At 40.7% G+C, this 14,563-nt stretch overlaps 1 protein-coding gene across 1 annotated transcript in view; it reads left to right on the top strand.

The window, feature by feature from the left end:
• Nucleotides 1–558: 558 nt before the first annotated feature.
• Nucleotides 559–14,563, top strand: part of HCRTR2 (hypocretin receptor 2) — a gene marked incomplete at both ends in the record, with an annotated part of 40,981 nt that continues 26,976 nt past the window's right edge. Inside the window, one exon of the mRNA XM_084284370.1 lies at nucleotides 559–787. Within this exon, the coding sequence (XP_084140496.1) occupies nucleotides 559–787 (229 nt within the window). The remainder of the gene's footprint in view (nucleotides 788–14,563) is intronic.

The following is a 14,563-nucleotide window of genomic DNA, read 5'->3' as shown; positions in this document are numbered from 1 at the left end:
ATGTGATGAAACCACTCGCTTGTCTGTTCACTGTGCTTATAGATTTGTTCTGAGGTTTGTTCTGTTTTAGCCAGCGCTGTCTAGAGCTAAGCACCACACTGTTTATGAATATTTGGCTGTGTATTAAGCCCGTGCGTTGGAGGTAGAGCCACACACCAATAACACACAGCCGAACTTTTCAAAGGGGCCCCCGGAAGACACATCGACCGCTCAGTTTTAATTACTCCCTTCATCCTCTGCCTCCTCCGCAAGAGCCATCCGTCGAACCCCCATCCTTCAACCATCGATTCCCCCGACAGATGTCCCCACACACACACCGGGCAGGGCAGGGCGTGCATCCTCCGCTCCCGCGGAGAGGAAAAAGGGTCGGGGGAAGGCTGCCGGGCGGCTGGGGCCGGCTCGAAGCCCCAGCCCGGTCCCGCATTGGCTCCCGAAGTTTCCGCGTCATTTTCTCCCCACACCCAGCTCGGCACCGGCGATCGCAAGTCTCAATGGAGGGGCGTGAGAGAGTGCTGGAGCGCTGAGAGGGTTCAGCCAGCCCCCGGACCACCGCCAGGGATGTCCGGGACGCAGCCCGAGGATGCTTCTCATCCGCGCAGGAACTGGACATCCTCCCCGGAGCTGAACGAGACCCGGGAGCCTTTTTTAAGCCCGTCCGCCGACTACGACGACGACGAGTTCCTGCGCTACCTCTGGAAGGAGTATTTGCACCCCAAGGAGTACGAATGGGCGCTGATCGCCGGCTACATCGTCGTCTTCATCGTGGCGCTCGTCGGGAACGTCCTGGGTGAGTGTGGCGCCCCGAAGTTGCTTCCCAGCCCCTTTTTTTTTTGACCCGCGGGTGGGTTTCGCCTCTCCCCCCGGCTGGACACGCTGCATCCCCAGTAGCCGGGCTACGGGAAGGGAAGGGACCGCCGGACACCGGGGGTTCGGGGACAGCCGAGCCAGGCTCCCGTCCCCATCCACCGGGCACAGGTGCCGAAACCGCCCGCCCTGCCCTCCACGGGCAGCGGCCCCGCCTCTCCGCCCGCCCGGAGGGATGCTGCTCCCTCCTGCGCCCCGCTGAGCTGGGAACCCCAAAACGGGCGTCTTATCGGGCTGGCAGAGATAACGGGGGACGAGGAGAGGGGGACGGGGCGAGGGGGACAGGGGTGACCTCGCCCCGGCCGTGAGGGCGCCCACCTCTCTTCGCCCCCTCGCCTCATCTCCCCGTCATCTCCCCATCTCCCTCTTGCCCCCTTTCCCCGTCTCCCCATCTCCCCTTTTCCCTCTCGCCCCATCATCTCCCCGTCTCCTCATCTTCCAATCTCTCCATCTCCCCCTCTCCCCATTATCTCCGCCTCGCCGCCTTTCCCCATCTCTCCCCCGCGCACGCCGCCGTGGAGCAGCCTCTCCCCCGAAGCCCCGGCCATTTGCGTCCCGTATTTACAGCACTGACATTTTCATGAACGGAGCGGCTCACTAGCGCCCAGCCCAGCCATACGGGGCTTCCATTCATGATTTTCTGCAGGATTTATGCACACCAGCGCTGCCATCGGCGAGCGCTCAAGGCTTCCCTAGACGCGTTGCAAATACGACTGCAGCTACAGGCAACGTTTTGCGAGGCTTTTTTTTTTTTTTTTTTCTTTCGACGGACTGATGATGCTGTTTTTGTCTGGAATGGCACGCAAGCTGCCGGTAAACACCGAGTACGCACGTTGGCGAAACCAGTGAGCCTTCAGCCAAAGAGGCTACGAGAGGGCTATTCACAAGCGCGGGTGTGCTTGCTCGGTCCATGGCTCGGCAGCCAGCTTCTCAGGGTAAAGATAGTAGCCTTCCCAAAGAGCCTGTGCTTTAAACCACGACGAAAAGTGTCTTTTCTTCTGATCCTGAGAGAAGACAGCTTCAGGAGAACTGTCTGTGTTTGCCTATTCACCTCCACCCGTTTTGTAAGCAGGCTGTCCTCTCACCTTTAAAGATTCAAGGTCAAACCTTCGGTTACAGCAGCTCTCACCCTGCTTACACTTTTTTTTTTTTTTTTTCCTTTTTCTTTTTTTCCCTCCCTGAAGCCACCAGATGAAAAGGTTTCCTGGCTTTGCACTCGAAGACAGAGACGATATCAGTGCTGATGCGCAGCTGCTCCTCCCTGATGTGCCTGTACCGTATCTTGGGATGGAGGCTGGCATTTAGCTATCCGCCCACCTGTCCTTTTACTGGGCTGCTTCTGCCCGAGCCTTTTGCTTTTTTAAACTGCCTTTGTGCGTTGTACAGACCTCACCCACCCAAACTGCTGCTCCTGTTGATGGGCAAGTTGTTTGTGGGATCGGCAGGTGCAGGTGCTCGTTAGCTGAACACTGTCTCATCTTTATGCAAGAAAGCTCACACTGCACTGATTGCAGGCTCAAGTGATTTTGAGGGGAGAGATTGATGTGGTCTTTCCAAAGACATCTTTTGTGAAACCTTGTTTATTTGGCTGGCAGTGAAAATCTGATACATAAGAGTGTACATTTTGAAATCCCCAGAAAGTTAAGTTTCCTGCTCACAGTCAATCTGTAAAAACCCTTACTCACAGTCAATCTGCAATTTAGTCTTGTACCTTCTCAAAGCAAAGCAGAAGCGGTTCTAAAGAGAGTTTTAGTGGCTCACAGCGCTTTATAGTTTCACCCTTAATGATGCAGTGTGTTCCTCTGCTTACGTTTGAGCAGTGCTGCTGGACTAGTGTGGGAAGTCAATGCTCTAGTTCTGCTTTTTCCATGTCTTATTAAGTTAGCACTTAAGAAACCATGAAATACCTTTCCCTTCCCTATGTTGTCTCAAAAAAAAAAAAAACTAATTTCTGTCTATTTTCAATTATGCATTCACATGGAATGAGGCAACTCACTGTGTTCCCATAATAACATCTGTGCAAGTGGAGGGCACAGCACATCCCTCACATATTAGTAATAAACGAGATTAAAGCATTCTGACAGTTAATTAACAGCCAAGGGTAGAAAGCTTGAACTTTGATTGACATCTACTGGGCTTTTGGCTGATCTGCACTGCAGGAATTGTCCTGCTAATAGTAGTGTATAACAAGGTCTGCATTGCTATTTAGCTTTTAGTTCAATTAGGAGGGTTGACATACCCTGTCCAAACCGCTGCACAAACCAGCTACAATGAAAACATTTGCAAGCCTCTGCATCTGAATGCAGGTTTGATTATTGCATTCAGGTTCTTCATAGCAACGATTCTCGTGTGTGCCCACACTAGCTGCTCACCAGAGGTTTCATTGCTTCTTCACTGAGAAGAAGCAGGTCTTAAGAAGGTTTTAAGACATAGTTACATGAACATTTAGAGAATCTGAAATTAGGGTGATATCATCAGTATATTTTGTCCTATTTTCTCTTTCATTTAGTCACTATTTATCGCTAGAGGCAGAATAGATACTGAGGGTAAGGACTTTCTGTTTTTCACACAAGACCAAATCATTCCATTACCACTGCACAGAAGTAGAGCCCCTTCAACTTCGTGAAACTAGAGCAAAACTTCTTAACAGGGTATGTACTTTGACTTTGGACTAATTATCTGTTTTTTCTTTATTTAAAAAGTGCCTGAAATAGAAATGAAGAAAAATAAAAGAAGTAAAGATACATTTAGGATGCATGGAGTCCTCTAGTTACTGACACAATGATTCCACACTAATCAGTTTCAGCTGTTAAACCCTAAATTAAGGTTAAACCCTAAGATAAGGATAAAACCATAAGGGATTAACAATTCCACACAGTTAACACTTCAGAATGGGGATGGTTCTTGTTTAAGTTATTCATTCGAAGGGGTCAGAACTTTCCTATTGAAATGTTTTCCCTCAGAAAACATGCAGTCTTGAAAATCAAATGGTACAGGGAAGACCTTGATAGGGTCAAAGACTGACCACAGAGCAAGCAGCCTTCTGGTGTCCCATTAGCCAAGATGCTGGGACTCTGGCAGCACTCCAAAGAGCTGGCAGGAGCTGGGAGAAGGAGCACACTGATCCTGCCAGTGCCCAGCTTGAAGCTCATGCTGGATGCCATGGTTTGGAAACCATGCAGAATGTCTGCAAGAGATCTCAGAGACTTTTTTTACTCACAGAATTTGGTGATGTTTCTCTTTCCAGCTTAGAATGAAATCAAGCCTAATTGACAGAGAATTAGTCTTCTCTGGATAATTCTATTATTTGCTATCTATTTTATGGTGACCCAGGATGTGAGGCGATGGGCACAATCTGAAGCATAGAAAGTTCTGGCTCAATGTGAGGGGGCACTTCTTTGCTGTGAGGGTGGCAGAGCACTGGAACAGGTGGCCCAGAGAAGTTGTGCAGTCTCCTCTGGAGATATTCAAAACCCACCTGGATGCCATCCTGCTCAACATGCTGTAAGGGTTCCTACTCAGCAGGTGGGTTGGACTGGATGATCTTCAGAGGTCCCTTCCAAGCCCACCTATTCTGTAATTCTGTTAGCACCATGTTATGCTGAGATCTGTACAGCACCCATCTGTAGTCCTTTCTTCAAGGAGTTCACAGTCTCACTCATACAACTCAACAGCATTCATCTGATTTTTGCTTCCTATAGCTTGATTTTTAGGGCTTCTTTCTTTATGGGTGTACAATGAAAGTTTTGGGTATAATTCTAACACCAGAGCTCTAGTCAATGATGATCAATAGGCAACTGTAATGTCTCAAATATATCTATGCCATCATTTTAAAAGCAACCGGTGAATATTGAGGTCTATGCATGCATGCATATGTTGGTAGAATTGGATTGTTATCCGCAGGTTAATATAAACACAGAGTTGGAATCTACATGAAGGTCATGTATTCTCTTATATGGGTCTCTTCTCTAATCTACACAAATCCTTCTGATTGCCTTAGATGAGGCATATTTCACCTACCTCTATTTTAAGGTAATGCATTTTATTTTGTCCAGATTATCTGGGGACTCTGGCACTGAATATAGAATCATAGAATCATCTAGGTTGGAAACAACCTCTAAGATTTTCTAGTCCAACCTTTAACCTAGCACTGACAAGTCCACCATTAAACCATGTCACTAAGCTCTAAATCTACATGTTTTTTGAAGACCTACAGGGATGGTGACTCAACTACTTGCCTGAACAATCTGTTTCAATACATTTCAACCCTTGAAGAATTTCAACCCAGTTAAGATTTTTTTCATAATATCCAGCCTAAACCTCTCCTTGCACAATTTAAGGTCTTCTTGTCTTATCACTTGGTGTGTGGGAGAAGAGACCAATCCCCACTTCACTATAGCCTCCTTTAAGGTAATTGTAGAGCATGATAAGGTGTCTGCTGAGCTTCCTTTTCTCCAGGCTAAACATCCCCAGCTCCCTCAGCCACTCTTCATACGACTTGTGCTCTAGACCCTTCACCAGCTTCATTATCTATCTTTGGACCTGCTCCAGCACCTTGGTCACAGAATCAAGCACTTTATGTTTGTAGCACCAGCTACATGTAAGTCACCTTTATATCTTGGATTGATATTAACAAGAGTTGCTTAATCATTTTTTGAAAAGATACAATGCAGGATGTGATGTAATATTTATACATTTCATCTACCTAAGGTAGATAATATATGAGCTCAGTTTTATAGAAGGGTTAGGGTATCAGCTGCAATACATTGGCATTTGCATAATATAGTGATCACTGGCAAGAATGAGACATGCACACCCTTGTGAGATACCCAAACAGTAGAAATACATTGAAAGATGAAGCTGAATTGTTATTATGTCTTCTTCTTTATAGGCTGTTACATCCAGAAGCATAACTTGTTCTACTGCATATGCTTTCTGATCAAAGTCCAGAGGGCAGACAACTCTCTTTCCTTTTAGCATTTTTCATGTCAAAAGGCAAGTCTGTCTCCTATGAATAGTGCAGTTGAGCTCTGAAAAAGGGCAATGCCCAGGACTGAAGGAAGACAAGCTGCAAGAGATACCTAATGCCTTGAATGTTAATACAAATTTTGTTGACTTTCATTTGAGTTCTGCTAACAGTTGCATCTGTCTGGAAGATGCCTTTATATTTGGATACAAAGGACTGTCCTTTTTTAGTGTTTTGTTTTGTGTTTTTTTTTTTTTTTCAGTCAGAATGAAAGAATAAGCAGTTTGGCTACTTGTATTCCAACCTCATTCCAAAAGACAACAGTCTTGCTTTAAACTGATTTGGTGACAAAGGAGGAGGGCTGGAATCTGAACAAGTGCAAAAATGCCCAATCTCAAGGGTCAAAAACCATTATAAGGTACTGAAAGAGAAACAAGCATATTCCTTTATCATACATTATCATATGGACTCCCATGCCGTGTTTAATTCATAGCTGTTTTTCATAATGTTATTGTTCTTACTTCTGGAACTCCACGCACGTTTTGGAAACAGAAAATTTAGGACTGATCTTCCATCCAGTTTTCTTCCTTTCTGTTCTCCGCAGCACTATTGATGAGATATCTCTTATCTGATGTATCATAAACCATGACTTAAGTGCTAGCTATTCAGCAGTTCTTACAGAAGAACAAACTTTTATGAAGCCTTCTTAAGAAACAAGTGAAACTCTTTTTAAATACTTATCCGATTTAATTTTGTACATTCTCGAAGCTGTTGGAATGATAGTTCTGAAGACTAGCTCGGCTATTTACTCCCAAAACAGGTGCAGCCTTGGGTGTGGTAGTTTGGTGAGGACTGATTTGATTTTGTATTATAAGTGATGTTTTGAAAGAACCATCTTTGTATGGGAGAAGGAAAATAACTCATCCTGACTCTTCAGCCACTGCCCAAGTCTAGCAAGACCACTGAAAACAGTAAAGACCAGTCTACCCGGAGCTGAACAGGGACTAACATGCCTTTCCCTTAAGTCAGTGAAGTATTCTTCAGACTGATGTGCCTTTGGGGCATTATAAAAGCTGTTGCCACTTTCTACCTTAGCTCATCATCTTTCAAAAAAAAAAAAAAAAAAAAAAGTTTTGGAATGCTTCTTTTTTTTTGAAACATTTTTTATTGCTTACTTTCTGTGCTAAGTATCTGGTAAAACTTTTTTTTTTTTTTTTTTTTTTTTTTTTTTTTATGTGGGGTGGGTATTAGCTACCATCTGATTTATGCTTTCAGTACAGTATATCTTCCAGCTGAAATTTGTCAGAGAAGAGCTAGAACACACTGGTCCCCAGTGGAAGAAGACAGGAGCTGAGGGCAGCAGCAAGACCAGCAGCCCAGTTCCACTGTGCCCAAGCAAGGGGAGCTGGACAGGTCTGGTGATGGTCAGACAGTTACCAGAAAACCCAGCAGTTACCAAAAAAATTCATAGGGATGAAGCTTGTCCGAGGTTAGGCCAGGAAGTCAAGTCTATAGGTCAGGGCCACAATCAATATTGGACAGACACATGGCCAAGCACATGCACACTTAGAACATTTGTCTTGCCTGAGCTAAATGTGAGAGCCTGGGCTTGAATGCAGCTCCCAAGCAAAGCAGAGACCCCAAGAAGAGGTATATCAGCTCAGAGGTCTTTACTCAGCAGCCTGCTCTCTGCTTACACAGCTGTGCCACGTCAGAGCTTATTTTTTTCCTATAGTCTAAAGCAAAAGCATTCATACATCTTCATTAGAAATGGACGTGGAAATAGATGGGTTTTTCCTAATGCAATTCTATTTTATGCTGATATGCATTTTGAAGCATATGGTTTCAGATTTGCCCAGCATTTCAGCTATGAAGCTCACCTTGGTTTTAATGAGTCACACAGGTTTGAATTTGAGTCACAATGAAGTGTGAAATCTTTTTATTGTAGTGTCATGTGCAGTATGACAGCTACATTAAGCGTCCTTCCATCTCTAACATGAAATGTGCGTAAGGATTTTGTAGGTTTTTTATTGTTACGATGGATAGACAAATAAGTATATGCAACTCTGTGTATGTAGTGGAATAATTTAAAACTGCCCAGTCTGTGTTAATCAGTATAGAAAGCTCAGAAAAATATGTGATGATATCTTTCACTTCATCCAGAACTGACCAAAACTGGCATTTTTGGTAGGCTGTATACCATAGCCAATCTTTTAGTAATAACTCCCATTCCCATTAGGTTGTTAATTGCCTAAGATTATGTAATGTGACTGAATTAGAAAATGAATCCTGTGCCAACTAGATGATTGTGCTATTACTCCCAATTGTACTTTGTAGAGATAAGCTTTCAGAAAGCAGAATTTACTTCTTATGTTCTTCTCTAGCATCATAAGATAACACTTGGTAGCTATAAAGCTCCTCAGAAATTATATGGCTGCAAGCAAACTAGATGTTATATGTATGTTTTATTTATGTAGGCTCTCATTGTCTTCTGTCGGAAACAGTTCCATAGTACATTTCAGGCTGATGAAAGAAAAAAAATTTTGATGGAACCTGCACCATGCAGATGTGTCTATGTGTTATACACAGGGAGCACGAACTAATGTCCCATTCCTTTTGTCATGCTTCCATGATTTTTGTTGACGTGTGTTTAGTGTGTCTTGGGAGGAGGAGGTGGCACTTCACTTCCAAGCTATGTAATTCCTTTGTATGTGCAGCCCAGAACATAATCCATCTCTTCAGCTGTTACTTTATATATTCAAGGACAGCTCTTATCTGCTGGGCATTATTACCAGATGTAGGATTTTTTCAATATTTTCATTGCAATAAACATTGTGTCAAAAGTGTCTGTTCTTTGTGTCAGTCTTTCTATTGCTTTTTCAATGTAAACTTGATCAACTGTTAGTTTCTTTTTTTTTTTTTAGTTAAGAGTAATGATGTAAAAAATGAAGTAATGTTTGAGTTTAGAGCTCAGTAGTGGGTAAAGTGGTAGAGCTCAGATGGACAGCCTAGGAAGCAGATATCATCTTTTTATTCACAGAAGAGATCTCTCTGTTTTAGATCTTTTGTTCTCACTGATAGCTTAAAAATTAAATTAAATTAAATTAAATTAAATATCCTCTACAATTTAGTTAAAGTGATCAAGATCATCAATAAAGTTACTGAAAACTCATAGAAAGCCTTCCTAAAATAAATAAAATAAGCCCAGGCTTAAACACCTAATTTTTAGATTGCTATGTTAAAGCAGAATTCTTAATCAGGAATAGAACATAAAATAATTTCAGTGATAGCATTTTTCCGTCTAACAGTATGCATTGCTTCAATGTTTCAACAGGAGACCTAGCAGAATCCCATTTGGTATTTTATCTATTCAGACTTCCTTTCAGCATGACAATGTTGATAGACTCCCCACCACTGAGGCTTTCATTCACAGTAGGCAATGTCAAAAAAGAACAACGGGGAGATTGCCATATAAAGGACCAAATCTTTGCCAGCTGGAAACATTTTTTTAAATTTTTTTTTACATTTGAGGGTGAGTGGATGGGCAATAATGTGTAACTCAAGTCTATTAAACACCTTTTTTTTTTATCACTGTAAAACACTGTGAAGGAGGAAAGCTCTTTAGAAGCCTCCTGCCTTATGCATTTGAAGATGTTGATAAGTAGTGCTTATATTCACAGCATTACTTCCATACAATTTGTGTGGTCGTATTTTAGTCATACAATTTTGGTAATGAATTACTAAAGCAAAATAAAGGTATTGAAGCATAGCATAATGGAGAAAAAAATATAATACTTTGTACTTATTTGGGATTTATTACCAAAAAATGAGGTAAGACATAGAGTAATTAATTTATTTAAGGAAATGTCATGTATTGCTTGTTATGGAAATTACGTTTTTATTTTGGCCAAGAAGTCTAGTTGGAAGATAACCCATTAAATGAGAGGTTGGCAAGATTTCTGGAGTGTTAGGGAAATAATTTAGGACTGATGTAGGAAACAAATTGACAGCTGAACCAACTGTTCACCAACGGAAGGATTCCAGCACAATGTTTAGTATGCTCAAGACAGCATAAATCTTCCAGGAGGCAAGCAGCTGCATTTATACCAGCTGGAGCCTTTGTATTGTTTTCATATTCATCTTTAGGTACAATGAGCTATGCTAATTGAATAGATGGCATTACAGCCTCTAATTAAAATGCCCCAGAACACTAAACCAACAGGGATTAGATTTGTACATGAAAAATACCAATCTAAACCCCTCACTGTACTGTTGTATTTAAGAGGGTTGCTTTCTTCAGGACTGCAATGAGATATATGAAGTTTTCTTGATGGAGTTCAAACAGTATCTTAAACTTGAATTCTGATTTGAAATTGTTCTTTTTAGTCCGGTGAGCTTTTTTGTGTTGGTTTGGCTTGATTTTTTGTTTGTTTGTTTGTTTGTTTTGGTATTTGGAAGGTGGGCGAGTTTCATCATAGCAGAACTGTCTTTGAGAAAAGCCTCCACAAGTTTTCCCAAACACTGTCGGTCTGACAACTCAAGCTAGTTTTCAAGCTTTCACTGACACTGTGTGGCAGAGTTAAGAATAGCAACAGTTTTCGTTAAAGTTCTCCTTTTGATTGTGGTGGAAGGAAACAGAAGCATCGGCAGTGAGAAACTTCAGTATGATGAAGGAATTAGATTAGTCTGATTAAATCATAACCACTACAAATAGCTGTTCTTTGTGTAAACTGGCCTGCATGTTTTTGTTTGCAGAAGTTATTAACTGGAATCATGAGGGTTTTTATAAAATAAATTCTGTAATACAGAACATAGTAAAAAAAAAAATAATAATAAAAAAAATTGGCAGGTATTTTGGTTCCAGTACAGAGTTCTCACAGTTTGGGAAGGTTATACACACATTTTTTCTTGAACTGGTGATCCTATCTTCACTGCCTGTGCTAATACAATTTCTCCCACTTTCTTCGTCACTCATGTTCAGCAGAGGTTGCATAAAATATTTGGTTTTGCTCAGAACTCTTTACTAGTTCATACTAGTTCATAGATCTTCTGAGGTCCGAAGAGCCGAAGAGCTCAGTTTGGGCCACCACAAGGTTCCATAACCAAACAGACATCCTCTTAGTCTGTGGTGTCTCCCTTTATATCTATCTATCTATCTATATATATATATATATATACAGGAAGACTGCTGCTGGCCTTATCTCCTGTTTCATGATTTCAGAGTACTTCCAGTTGAGAATCTCTACTACTGTTTGCATCATTGCTTCTCTTCTCCAGGGTGAGCAGAAAGCTGCTGCTGTCTGTCTTTTCCTTTTGGGTAGGCAGACAGCATTTTGCAGTCCAGGGAGCTTCCTCCCTTACACATGTTTCTGGAGAGTTTACATGTGATCTGCATGCCTCCAGTTCTTTATAGAGCTGCCTCAAATGAAAATGCATGTTGAAAAGGGTGAGAGTGGAGAGTATGCAAAATTATTTTGTTAGTTCTAAAGTAGTCAGTGGCATAGTCAGATTGCTTTGCACTCCCACAAAATAGTGTTTGAACACCATAAGGAGAGCTTTTCTCACTGATCTGCTAGATCACTGGTGTGTCAACAAAGCTGATACCCAGGACTACTGAACAAGCTTGTTCTAAGCAGTAGGCAGTAGACTCAGAAAGACATCTGGTCTACATGGAATATATTGAAGTAACTTTCTGTCATTTATACCATTCTACCCTGCTTAAATAACTTGCAGCAAAGCTTCACAGCTCTGTTTATCCTTGCACTGAAATAAATTGTAAATGCGTGTGTTGAATGCAATACTTCAACCAGCAGAGGGCAATGGGGGGAGGAGAGGGGGAGTGGAAACTGACTCATTTTTAAAATAATTTCTTTTCAGAGGCTTTTGCAACAGTCTTTCTTATACATACTCACTTTTTTGTATATAGTCAGAGAATAAATTTCTGGGAGACATTAATTATTAAGTTAGTATGTAAATATGTTAATTAAGATGCTTTTGTGCTATGTGTCATACAAAAAATGGAAAATGGTCTATGCTTCAAAGAATGCATGAGATCAAAAGGGGAACCACACAAGCATAAAGAAATCTAAAGTAACAAATTATCTTTTATTTCTATGCTTGCAAATAATCATTTTTCTACCTTTCAGGTGCCTCTTGCTCCTTTAGATTAGAATTCAGAGGAATTTAGAACTACTCTCTGTACATTGGCTTTGCCTTTTGCATTTGTCATTCCCTGAGTAGCAAGGGGCACAGTCTTTTTTATTTCTCTGAGGAACAGCAAGTATCAAAGTTCATCTAAATTCCATCCTTGTTAAGCCAGTGTGATCTGGAAGGCTTAGTACAGAGCTGGGAATTAGGAGTCCATGCTTCTTATTCTGAGTCTGATTTACTGTGTGGCGTTTGGCAACTTCTGTTCTGTGCTTCACTTCCCTTGTTTCAGAGATGAAAATGATATTTTCTTAGCTCTCTGAGGTATTGTGAGGTTTCATTTGCTGATACTTATAGAAGCCTTTGAACACAAAATGCAAAACGCTGTGAATTGATTTCTGGCACTCTCTGTTGCCAATGAGATTGAACTCATATTTTATAACTTTGTGGATTTGTTTTACAAGAAATAATGTTCGCATTCAGGTGTTTTTCCCAAACTTGTCAGCACAAGAGACCTCATCAAAGAGCATGTGCTCTTTGACATGTCTGCTTAAATCTGGCACCTTTGGGCACTGACATCCTTTGATGAAAAAGACGCATTTGCCTGAATCAGATAGAATGTAGGACTGATGAACCACAACACGAGAATGAAGTAGTTGAAATCTGAATTTTCAAAACAACTTTTTTTTTTTTTTTTTAAATCTGTTCATCAAAGAAGTAAACAGTACAGAAAAACATTGCCACTTCAATTAAATATGAATTATACTGAAGACAAAGAACAGGCCACAGCAGCCCAAAGTGTTAACATTACTGTGAATGAAGTGATGTTTGCAACTTTTCTTCCCAGCATTGCATTTCCAGCAGCAAACAGCATTCCAGTGGGGCAGCAATGTAGTATCTCCCCTGTTTTGTCCTGCCTCACATTGTTGTAATTTTAGTTACAACTGTAGTAATCCCATGCAGAAATTTGAAATGATAAAGATCTGGACAGTTATTATCTTGCAGTGCTAGATAAATAATTACTTGAGCATGTAAGTTTTATCACCCAAACGGACTGTAAATATAAATAATATGTTTCCTTTAAGCTTTTGATTTACAAGCCTTGCCTTTCAGATATCTAAGTTCACAGCTAAGAAAACATGAAATTCTGTATTCAGGGTGAAAATAAAAGAAATGAATACCATGGGAGATGTTCTCCAAGGGCAGCAAAGAGCTTTGCAGGGGGAATTTAACTTGCATTTACAAGCTCCTGATAGATATCTACATATATAGAGAGAGGTTTATATGTATATATATATATATATAAAAGATTAAATTTCTACAAGCTATAGTATTTACATTTGTGTCTGCATACATTAGAAGAACATCTATGTTGGTACAGCATGTGTTTTAGAATAAATTTGTAAGCCCATATCCGAAACAAGTTTGTTGATAAAATCACCTTCTCTTAGAGGAATTGAAGGCCACCTCACTCTTCCCTCTCCCTTTGCCCTAAATTGCCCCCAGATGTCTAAACCTAGCCCTCATGAAGCCGTCATGATCCAAACTTAGTTCCTACTAAAGCTTTAGGAAAGTCATGAGTGGGTATTGTGTTAATTTGGATCACTACAGTCTGACAACAAAGGTGTGATCCATTCTGAAGAGCATCCAGAGAACAGAAAGAAGGGTGCTTACAGAAGTTCTAAAAATGACAGCAAAAGATACCAACCTGTGAAGTTCTACAGTCTGAAAAGAAAACAGAGTAGAGATGTAATAACAATCTTTACATATTTGAAGTATTTCCACTGGGAAAGCCTGTTCTTCATTGTTGCCTGTGTTCCAGGAAAAAATAAATAAATAAATAAGTAAATAAATAAATAAAATTTAAAAAGAGAGAGAAAATAGCAAAATGGAAGTAGATCAGACATTCAAACTCCCTTCCCTTCCTATCCCTTCCCTTCCAAGATTATTCAACACTGTGGTATATTTAAGAGAAGCATGATGTTTTCACCTTTAACAGATTTTAAAATGTAAACAATGACTTACTTATAGTTTTTCTGTAACTGGGTTGGTATAAAGACAAGCAAGACAAAATTTATGAAGTAATATTCTTTAACAAATGTAGCTGGGAGATGGACACAAACTTTCAAGCACACCATCCTTCTTAGGATCTGAAAAAACATCTGATCTCAAAAACTTATGTGCCAGAAATGTTAGTTTAATAAGAGAATGGCTTAACTCTAGGCAATTCCTTTTTAGATTTGGACAAACTCTTGAGGTCCTTTCTAATTCTTTTCTGCAGCATTTTGTGATCTATTTAATATATCTAAACTAAGCATAGTGCTATATTTTGGCACAGTAAGGAGACTTTGAATCTTCATCCAGATTGGTATGACGAATGAAATATTTTTTACAGCAAAAGAATCTTTGGTGTAAAATGAATTGTAGTGTTTTCTTACAGGAATTACTGTGCTATTTCAGGAAAGTATTGAGCATGATTTTTTAGAGTTTTTGGTGAAAGGCAATTGATTGCTACAATCTCTCTGGGTTTTACTTCCAAAGTTCTTTAAAAAAATGTTTTTAGTCTAGTTTCTCAGACTCAATTTT

The sequence above is a fragment of the Netta rufina genome (genome assembly GCF_964035555.1).
Source record: "Netta rufina genome assembly, chromosome: 3".
NCBI lineage: Eukaryota > Metazoa > Chordata > Aves > Anseriformes > Anatidae > Netta > Netta rufina.
The sequence above is the reverse complement of the archived record's forward strand: the minus strand, read 5'-3'. Positions and strand labels throughout refer to the sequence as shown.